At 27.5% G+C, this 11,820-nt stretch overlaps 1 protein-coding gene across 1 annotated transcript; it reads right to left on the bottom strand.

The window, feature by feature from the left end:
• Positions 1–485: 485 nt before the first annotated feature.
• On the bottom strand, positions 486–11,577 carry LOC107436144 (2,3-dehydroadipyl-CoA hydratase; the record flags this gene model as incomplete). The annotated part of the gene is given in 7 exon segments (XM_016047726.3): positions 486–667; positions 1,988–2,161; positions 5,073–5,222; positions 6,394–6,538; positions 7,185–7,270; positions 10,158–10,319; positions 11,422–11,577. Coding segments are annotated over 7 exon segments (888 nt in total). The 3' UTR covers positions 486–593.
• Positions 11,578–11,820: the final 243 nt, after the last annotated feature.

The following is an 11,820-nucleotide window of genomic DNA, read 5'->3' as shown; positions in this document are numbered from 1 at the left end:
AAGTGGTTTATCTTATCAGAAAAAAAAACTGAAAAAATGAGAAATAACGATGACCCAAAGGGTGAAAGAGAGGAAAATTTTACTAAAAAATAAGCAAATCTGGCAAAAAGGTGGAAAAATCTTATTCCTGTATGCAGAAAATTTGATGGAACTTGTCATTTTAATAGCTAACTTTAAAAAAAATTGTTTTAAATTTTTAAAATTTGTGTGTCAAATAAGATTATCATGTTTTTAATATAACTAACAAGTCAAAGGCGAATCAATCGATGTTATAAGAATTCCTCATACAAATATTAAAAATTCAATATGTAGGATTTTCTTCAATTTATATAAACACGTTTTTCATCTTTATAAAGGAAACAATATTCTTCATATTTTTGTAAATTATATTTAAAAAAAATCTAGTTTAAAAATGGCGTAACTGTAGGATTAAAAGGCAGAAAAAACTAAATTATATAAAATGAAATGATAGAAAAGAGGCTAAATTGAGTTTAGAAGAAATATAAAAATAATTTATGCACTAATCACTGTACAAATCATGAAAAATGAGTACTATTTGTAACAAATATTAAAGTTAAATAGTTACAGATTCATTAAACAAAATCTTCTTTAGCATCTATATGAAATGTTCCATGTCTACCAACACCTTGCACAAATTTTTCTGCACCTATTATGAAGGGGAAAGAAATATATAACTGTGTACACTATATAAAAGTAGAGGTAATGAGTAAGATAAATTGCATACACTACATAGTATTGCAGTTTCCAATTTTTATCAATTTTTAACAATCAATAAGAGCATAATCAACATTTTTCAGCATTTTCTCTAATGACAAATAAAATTATTTTTATCCATAAAATTATTTAATCAAAGATAATTGGTCCCATTTACAATTACAATAAGAAAAAAAAGGCATAGTTTTTATCAATGCAACGAAAAAATTTGTTCAAAGCTGTAGAGTTTATTCATAGTTTTTGCAAATCAAAATATCAAGATGGAATAAAAAGAGCAATCACTAGATTAAAGAAGTTTGCTTATATTGTTACTTCACTTGTTACAAGTCATTGCATTTTTGGGCAAACAGAACATTTAATTACTTTTTATACAAAATTTCATAAGAAATTGACAAATGAGTTTATATTTATGACCAGTTTTATGTACAAGTAAGAAGTAGCTCTAGTTCAGTTAAATCATAAACATAAACCCAAAAAAAGAGAGAATGACATTTATTTTTCCCAGTTATGCAATCAAAAGAGTTCAGAATCTCTTTTGAGAAGATTGAGCCCTCCAACATCACAAACTTATAATTTGCGCCTCACTAAACTCTTATAATTTTCTTTTAATCTCAACATGATTTATTATATTTGAAATTTAGGCATTACACGAAATTAATACAAATTTAATTAGTTTATAATTTTTCATTTTACCTAAAATATATTAAACAAGAATGATGTATTTTCTTACATTTACATTCTCCACAATGTTCAATTTCAATAACTCTAAACACCTGGTTTAAAAACTCCAATTTTAAAGTTAAAGATAACTTAATTACAATACTGATGCAGCAGTAATTTGTTAAAGGGCTGCATGCACCTCAACAAGAATGGTGTCTCAATTTAATAAACAGCAAAAATAAATTAACGGTAAAGCGAAAAATAAACTGAACTTAAATTTATGAATCCAAATAGTTTAGAGAGAACAATTTGTGCAATATGTAACCTTATTAATTAGAAATTACTTATTGTTGCTTATTGTGAACACATTAAATTTTTTAAAACTTATATCAGATTAAAACTCAAATTCAATTAAAATTCCAGAGTTGCAATAGATTGTAAACATAACAACTAGGCCTAAAATTTTAAACACAAACCAGAGTTAAAAAGCATTTCTCAGCTATTAAGGACATGCGGGATTAGAGCTAGGCCCATTCAATCGCTAAGATGATGTTAGTAATAATTGTAAATGTAGATATTTCATGTTGCATACCTTTTACTGACTCCAACTCAAGCACATGCTTAGAATTTTGATACTCAGATGCTAATGCCTCCTTTAAAGAATCTGAATTATAAGCAGAATTGTATGCTGATAACCTATCAGCTCGTAAACATTCTTGAGGAAACTTGCATAGACTGTTTGCTAAATTTAAAGCATTTCCTATAGCTAATAAATAATTAAAAATATTGTAACACTAATGGAAAAACAAAGTAAAATTACATCAATATGATATAAAAAATTTGAATATCCAATGAGGTAAATTAAAGCCAACTATATTATAAATTAAATGATTAATTATTCTTTTTTTCATATACACAACTAATACTCAAGAGTCAGAGAATTCTATTACCCACCCACTGGAGGGCGTTTCAGCTAGCATGGCAATTAGTTAGTTGTCTACTTTCTTCGAAGAAAAAAGATATTTATCATAATTTTTAATAAAGTTTGTAGATTAAAAAATATAAGAGAAGAAAGCTGCAACTGCAAAATTTTTTTGGGGATAGAAAACCCATAGTCAATAAGGGATGATAAACTTATAATTTAATTAATTAAATGAAGTTTTGGCAGAATTCATACTTCTAAGCTGCAAAGTATAAATACTAGTGTAATACTATAAAGTATATTACTATAACAACAATAAGTTGTTTTTATAAGGTTTTATAATGCCAAACTAATTATTTTGACAGCAAGTAGTAAATAAGTAATTATGTATTATTAACTTTAACTTGTTGTAATTTAGCTTCATAAATATTAATTGAAGTTACTTCCAATAATATATAATAATCAATATAAAATAATAAATTCATTTAAATAAGTTTGTGCCCAGTATTTCAATTTCCTTAGCATGCACAGTGTGCAAATAAAGTCTCAAAAAGCAGCCATGCGATGTTGCCGTCGCAAATGAGTAATTTAATATAATCATAGACAAATTCAAGAGAGCAATACCTAATTTTACACCGTTGCTAAGCAACCAAGTTCAGACAATAAAAAAATAATGCTTTGCAATTGTTTGGAGAGGCTCAACATTAATAGTTAATAGAAAAATATCTCAAAGTTTCTTGGCAAGACATTTTTGAGATGATTTTTTGATCAAAAAGCTAATACTGTTTTCCTGTTAATCTCTTTCGAAAAGAAAATTTGAATTGATTTATAAATTATGTATGATTTTCAAGTTTTTAGAATTGGTACATGTGCACTTGTCATTTGACATTACTTGTGTTTTTTACATTGTTTTTACTGTTATATGAGGATTTCATACCAAAATCAAATTTACGCAACTTTTTGTAATTATATAAAAAAAATTTTGAGATAATCACTTTTACAGCTTTGATTGAGTCTTTTAGGCAAGAAAGTTTAAAGAAACAAAAAGAAAAAGTGCCAGATAAAAATGTAGATGGTATTGCGATTCTAATGTACATTCACAAAGTTTTATACAATGTACACTATTTCTTTCCTATAACTGAAAAAATTTTAAGTGGCATTTTAAAAACAATTAAATATTTATGTTCACAAATCAAACAAACAATAAAGTAAATAATTTGTTTGTTCATTTTTTGAGAAAAAGGATGCGGTTATTTAATGTCATTTAATGTATTAGTCAGACATTTTGCTCCAGGTAATTTTAATATAGCAAAATGCTCTGTAATTCTTATCAGTTAACTGGCTATAGTTCTGAGACTAGAAAAAAACTTGATAATTATTTAGAACGAGAGTTAATTCAAAGAAAAACTTTAAGTACTAATAAAAATTAAACAAAACAGATCAGTGTATTATTGGAAATAATCTACATAGTAGAATAAAGAAAGAGAATTTGAAAAATGCAAAAGCATAATCAAATAACTGTTTGAAGAGTTCTGTGAATCATAGGATGCTATGTTTAATTTTGAAATTAAGATGTTAGGATGATATATATGATACTGAGATATTTTAAGACACTTAAAAATTTACATCAATATTTCAGATAATCGTTGTTGATATCAAACGTTAGGTATAAGACCATATTAAGATACTTTTTTCATAACTAGTATCTTCGTTTATATTGTTATTGTTTAGTTATTAAAATATATATTGAATGATTCATAAATATATTATTCCTACTAAATGCTTCCATTCAATTAGAACTTTAGATTTCACCACAGAATAATATGTAATTCAATATGATAAAACATTTTATGGTTCATGTTTCAAAATTATTTTGTTCAGTATTAAATTAAACAATAAAAAATAAGAAATAATTATTAAAAATTATTTTTTGCAAAAAATTATCTTGAAGTGAACGAGTCTCATGATTGGGTGAAATTTTTTTTTTTAAATTGTGCAATTAGTTTCAAAGATATGACCAAAAAGGTAAAAAGTGAGATTAACATTAAGGGAACCAAACTTTCAACTGCTTTTCAGACTAAACTATTAAGATCATGATTTCAGGAGTTAGAAATCCAAATAAGAAAAAAAAATATATGTTCATTTATGGAAAGTGCATGTTTGAGTCTGATTTCATAACTTAATCAATAGTTACTACTAATTAATTAGCATTTTTGAAGTCACTTCCAATAACCATTAAGATTGTCACTTAGTATGTGAAAATCTGATCATTAGAATGAAAGTTATTTAGGGTGATGTCTTTTTCATTTAGCGCACTGCACATAGTACAGAAAGGTAATTCTCTAAATCAGTCATTTTTTATTTCATTTAACTCTTCTTAGAAAACAATACATCATTCTAAAATAGAATGGTTTTGTTTAATAAAATATCTATCTAAAAATATCTAAGTATCAAAACTGATAAACTTAAATCTTAGAATTAAAGTGATTATAAAAGACTTTTGAAATTTCAAATAGAAACATGAAAGATTTGCCAGTAAAATTCTAATTTTTCCCTGTTTATGGCCACCTTGCAAAAAGAGTTAATGGTCAAAGCAATAAGCATTGTGTAAATTAAATTTTTACTTCTAATTGCAGAGAAGACATTGTTAGAAAGAAATATTGCAAATGAAATTGAATAAAACTAAATGTTAGTTTACATATTATATTACACACACGCTAAATTTTAAATCAAATTAATAATTATTAAAAATTACCTGTACCACATGCTGTTATTTTTGTAGCAAGCCCTAGTTCAAAAGCTTCTTTTGCATTAATTGATCTGCCGGTAAGTATTAGGTCTAAGGCACGAGGCAAACCAATCATTTGAGGTAATCTAACAGTGCCACCATCAATGAGAGGAACACCTTAAACAAAATCATTTTTAGAATAAAGCAGTTAACAAAAACACTTTAAACAATGGTTTAAACAATGGAGATACAGAAAATGACATTACGTGATATTAGTTATAGATAGAATAGAAATAAATATAGTGAAAACTAAATAATTTTAGCGTTACAAATTTTAAAATATTTGTATAGTTTTACAAATATTCTTTGTTTATCAGTCCCTAAATAAACAGTTTAATTCGAAAATTTGCTAGAAAGGTGTGTAACTCTGACATAATTTAGAGAGCAAATAACACCTAATGTATTTCTTATGGAATGCTCAGTTTGGAGCCTATTTACCAATGTGGTGATACTTGGCAACAAAACGATACTTCTAAAAACTTTGAGTTTCAAAGCAGTTGAACCAATATTTATGGTTTAAAATGATGTCCATATATGTCATCGCCAAGTCTACATGAGTGTACTTCTTCGGAGTACTAGTAGTCTGCTCGTGACTATAGTATTGTTCTCACCTGAGTTAGATCATTGATCTAAGGTTGTAAAGTCCGTCTTTTGCTACACTACACTGTTATTTGAGCAGTAATTAAGTGCTATAAATACTTGCATTTCTGAAAGTTTTTAATAATAAATTTTTGGAGCAATAAGGACTTTTTCAATTATCTCCAATTAAAACAAGCCCCCGTGCTCTGCACAATAGATAAAAGACATTAACTGTATAGTTACACATAGCACAATCCATGGTCAGGCACTAAGCACTATTTTTTAGGTAAGCTCTATTTTTAATAGAGCAACAACAACCACATAATTTTTTACTTCCGTGTATTACTGTACCAAATTTACTTTCAGCCATGAAATATTTAATTTACTTGCATGGCAAATTTAACACTGCATAGTTAAAAAGACAGGCATGCATATTTATCATAAGTGATTGAAAGTCGGTCAGTATAATATCAAAGTAGCACAATATATAATTTTAATCTAATGAGAAAATTTGATAAATTTTTAATGAAAAAACCAATAAAGCAGAGAAAAAGTTTTTATAATAAGTACTTAAGTAATTTGTGAGTTAAAATTTTTAAATGCTAAAATTTTTTTGTCAAACTGAAGTTTTTTTTTTTGATGCTGCTCTGTTTTTAGCTTAATCAATTAAGTGTAATTTACTAGTTTTCTAAAAAATTACTTAACTAACCAAACCTCCTATTGAAAAATCCCATAACAGCCGTTTCATCAATTACTCGTAGATCACACCATAGAGCCATTTCAAAACCTCCACCAACAGCATATCCATTAACAGCAGCTACAACTGGTTTCTTTAGTAGCATTCTAGTTGGCCCCTTAATAAATAACCAAGTAATAAATAATATGAAAAAAGAGAAAGAAAAATAATGTTATTTGAATATAATTATTAAATTGATTGAGTTATTTAAGTTAATTTTAGCTTAAAAATAAAGCTTTAAATAAAAATTAAGTTTTCAAAATAAATAAAAATAAAGCCTTACTCATTTTCCATTTAATATTTCAGCATTTTATCAAGCTTTTTTCTAGCAAATTAAACAGGTTTTACCTCATGTATATTATTGAGGCCTACACAAATTAGGAGCATAGGCGTCTGAACAAAGTTGTGGTAGCTATTTGTTATTCAGATATTTAAATAAAACAAATTTCTTTTTTATTCCTTAATATCTTCTAAAAATAAATAGCTGTTCCTCTATGGCATTTTCTTGCATGTTAAATATATTATTATTATTGTTTATCATAGATCGCAACTGATAAAAACAGTTTAGTAAATATATATATATCATACAATATGTGGTTGACGGAAATGGCATCAGGCAGGGTTAAATAGAATACTAATTTGTTTACACTTGATTTTCACAGATTCACAAGAATTATAAAAGATAATCATAAAAGCTCAAAATAGAAAAAAATATATGTTGTACACAAATAATATTAGAAAACATTATAGAAAGTAATGAATACCATAGGTCCTGTTTCAGCTGATAATTCACTCAAACTTTTTCCTTCAGCTACTTCATTCAAGTCATAACCAGAACAGAAATTTCCACCTACAAATAAAATGTTAACATAAACTTAAGATATACATACATTAGTAAATGAACTCTAAACTAATAGTTTTGTATAAATCAAACACAAAATTCCCACAAAATAAAAGGGAAGAATATAAAATATGAATTTATGTTCAAGCAGCTGTTTGCAAAACCATCAAAATCTGAAATTTAGAACCTATTGCAAAGAAAAATAAATTTTGTAATTAGAACTATTTTATTAATAATGTGCTTAGTTTTAGCAATTGACAAGACTTTTGCTCAACGTAAGTTAGAGAAACAGAGGAGATTTCAAGCCCAACTCAAAAATCCTGAAAATTTCTTGAGTAAAATAATTAAAGACGCATTTCAAAAAATTCATGTCTTTATAAATTTAAATCATTGATATTTTCATATTCTAAATAAATGATATGCAACATAATTTAAATAAATAATTATGCATAAGTTCACTTTTATGTCTAATCAGATTTATTATTCTACCAGTGAAAGAGATGAGACATTTACAAATATTTACAAATGAAAGAGATACCAAGAGATATTTACAAATGAAAGAGATATTTACAAATGAAAGAGATACCAAGTACAAATTCTAGTTCTAATATTTTTAAACAAACTATACAAAAATAACTATACAAACTATACACAAACATGATAGATAATTTCTTGAAACTTCTGGAACATGGATTTCCGGACACGTCTGGATGGCGATTAGCGGAAAATCCATAAATCTGGATTTGTTCCAGAGTACAATCATCTTTGGAGAAAACAGGTAATTACAAGTTTAAATAAATGTATAAAAAGTGTTATAGTTAAAAATAATCAAATGAGGACAATTCCATTTGTGACGGAATGGCATTTTGACTTGCAAAATAATACTTAAATGGAGATTCTATGCATCGAATTCCAAATAAACAAAAAAATTTTCGCGTGTATATCATTATTACTGGCAGAATGTGATTCAATAAGGGGAGAAAAAAAACATTTTTCTATTTTTTTCCCTGTAATTTAATGAATTTTTTGTTTGTGTGACTTGGCAATCAAGCTTTCAGCATGCTGCTTAGAGCTGACAGTTTCAGTGAATTATGCAGCCATTATTTTTCCGAACAACTTTTTACTTTCAATATAATGTGTAAGCATTGTAAAATGTGAATTTGAAAAATTTACCTCAGGTTAGCAATAACATCTATTTGTTGTGACAAAATGACTGTCAGAATGACAAACAATTAAAATTATGCCTCCTGTAAAAAAGTGTCTACGTCATGAATTTTTTTTTTTAGGTGTAAATGATAAACATAATGTAGCTGGTAAACAGAATTAGTTTGCAAGTAACTGATAAACAGAATTAGTTTAAACTATTCATTCACAATTTAAAGGTTCTTCAAATACATAGTGGGTACCATTTCTAAAAATTTGAAAATTAGGTTGCTCTAACCTGGTTAACCTAGGTCAGGGGTGGCAAACCTTTATACACCAACGTGCCATTTTTTCTAAAAAATTGTTTAATGAAATCACAGACGTGCCGTCAAATAATTTTGACTTCATGATTATTGGGAAAATAATAATACTAAATACTATCAACTCAAAACTCTTTATTTAAATTGAAAAGAAAATACACTTTGCTATGTCTCAGTTATACGCGTAATTCAACTTGAAGTAGCATCAGTGGGACTTCTGTTATTGCAGATTAAATGACAAATAACTTATATTAGGTTGTAAGATATTAGTTTAAGCAGGACTGTTGATTTTTTTGCTAGTTATTTATTGTTAGCTTGTTTTTTATGGTTATTAATTGTTCCTTTAGCATTAATTGTAAATTTTTTTATTAATAATTGTTTATTATTTTGTTTGTTTTTTGTGAATTTTAATTTAATTGTTACATATGCTTCATAGTGTGTGACATTTGTGTAATAACAATTCATAGTGCAATAACAATTGTGATTGGTGGCGTGCCTAAAATATTGTGTCGCGTACCATAAATGGCACGCGTGCCATGGGTTCGCCATCCCTGACCTAGGTTATATCTAACCTGGCAGTGACACATCTATATTCTTTTTTGGGAAAGGTATATACAAATCCATTCTTATCCCATCTTCTTAGATTTAGTACTTCAACATCTGAATCCTCTTTGTCTATCAAATTAATTTATATAATACCAGGGGTCAGTCCAGACATTTTGTGAAAGGTCCGTTTTTCGTGAAATTGTGAAAAAATTACTCACATTCTTTCAGTCAGGGTACGTTTTTATGAATTTGTAAAAATAGTGTCTGGTTATTTCAAAAAACTTTTTCATGGAGTTTTTAAATTGTAAATAGATACAAGATTATGCTCGGCAGTGTAAAATTTTAAAAAAAAAATTTAATTTTCAAAAATAAACAGCAATTGCTGCTTTTAAATTAGAGATGTAACATGCAAATATTTCATATTTAGCCTATACTGCTGAACGCAGAATATTCATTTTGAACCAATAATGGAAGAATCGTCTGCCGAAGACAAAACTTAATTCGTTTACATCCATCTTTCTTGTTTTCGGCCCTGGGAAGGATTTATTCGATTAACAAAACAATAATGAAGATAAACAAATTTGTGAAGGGTCTGATTAAAAGAAAAAACATTTTGTGAAGGGTCTTGTTTCTAAGTTAAAATATTTTGTGAAGGTTCCGTTAACGGACCCAAATTTCCTCTAAACAGACCCCTGAATACATATAAAAGTTCCTCTTTTTTATTTTTCCACAGTATAAGGCAATAATAAAAGAGCCTACCTCATACTCCTCAGACATGCTTTCGATTTCTTTTTCAATAAACAGGCCTTCTTTTAATTAATTGCAAGCTTAATTTAAATTGCAAACACAAAATAAAAGCAAGGTTTTTTAGAATCAAAATAAATTACCTTTGCCATATAAAACTGCAGCATAAGCATCATTATCCTCTTCAAATAATTCAAATGCTTTAATTAACTGTTTAGATGTCTCTGTATTAATGGCATTTCTCTTCTCAGGCCTATTAATGCCAATAAGATGCAACTTTTTCAGCTTTGTAACAACCACCACGTCTGAAATAAATATAATATGATAAATTCAGTGTGATGAAATAAATATAATAAGATAATTATATTTGCACAATTCACAAATATAGTATTAAGTTTACTGTTAAAAAAAGTTACCGCTGAAATTAAATACTAATATTATTTGCCTCAAAATTTCTAAATACGTGCGTGGCCCTTTATTAGTTAATCTGGTGTAAGTGGCCCTTCACTGAAGAAGGTTGGGGGATATTTCTGTATCATGATCTATCTTGCCAACAACAATCGTCAAGATGCCAAATAGATTTTAAACTTGCAAATTTTTTTCAAAATAACTTGTAGATGTTTGCCCGGAGGTGGCTACGAGTTATACCTTTTGAGTTGGTCCCTTTCTGTAATATTTTTTTTAGTTTCTCGGGGGCCACTGCCCAGAAGTTTCCAAGACTTGGCGATAGTTCTGCCACAGATCACGATACGGAAATCTCTCCAAAGGTTGAGCATCTCTATTTTAAACTTAAAAAATAGAGAAAAAAAATTTAGAAGCATGCCTAGAAATTGCAACGAGTTATACTCTTCGAGTTGGTTCTCTACTGTGATGTTTTTATTTTTAGTTTCGCACGGACTGTCGCTTGAAAGTGGCCAAAACATGGTTACAAATCATTGTTAGGGATCTGTCTAGGTCAAATTTACTACCATTTAGCGGTACTTTCACAAATTAAACTTTAGGAAAAATGGAAGTTTCACAAAATATTTTATCTTAAAATTTTATTTTTGTATCTCATAAGAAACGATAAATCCATATTTTTGGGTTGATTATTTCAATATAATTTTCACAAATTATGTCTAAATTTTCACAAATAGGTACCTCTCAAAAAAAACTAGACACACCCCTGATTATTCTGCGGCAGATCACAATATGGAAATCTTCCCCAAATAATGTTCTTTACTTTCATTGCCTGAAATATAACTATTATTCAACTTAGAAAAGCACTTTTTGAAGTATCTAATAGCATAGTATATAAAATTGCTAAATTAAGTTATAATATAAACAATATTAAAATAAAATTAAATGTACTTATTATACTGAAACATTATAATTAAACAATATTATATTAAACAAATTAAGTGCAACCTTCTGAACTACTTGAGCAGAATTCTTTCTGAAATGTCGAAAATGCACTTAAACGGGAAATCTTAAGTGTTCTTATAAATTTTAATGCCGAATACATAGCAATAACTTAGTTAAATGGAAGTTAGTAAAGATTCTGAACAATAAGCAAATTATATTCTTTTTATTAAGTGAAAATATATTTTTTTTAACAATCAAAAGAGGCAATGTTAAGTAATAGTTTAAAAATTAAAATGAAATATTTTTAAAAATCATGTTTGTTTACTTTATTGTTCAATGGGTTTAAGCTACTTATTTCTGCCCTGATATATATGTGAGAATTTTGAAATTAAATATTAAGGCTTTATAGCCCTAAAACAAAACAGGGTCGTTCTAACTGCATATCGTTTAAACCTTTCTGAG

This window comes from Parasteatoda tepidariorum, chromosome 1 (genome assembly GCF_043381705.1).
Source record: "Parasteatoda tepidariorum isolate YZ-2023 chromosome 1, CAS_Ptep_4.0, whole genome shotgun sequence".
Taxonomy (NCBI): Eukaryota; Metazoa; Arthropoda; class Arachnida; order Araneae; family Theridiidae; genus Parasteatoda; species Parasteatoda tepidariorum.
This window is presented reverse-complemented; position numbering and strand designations above follow the sequence as displayed.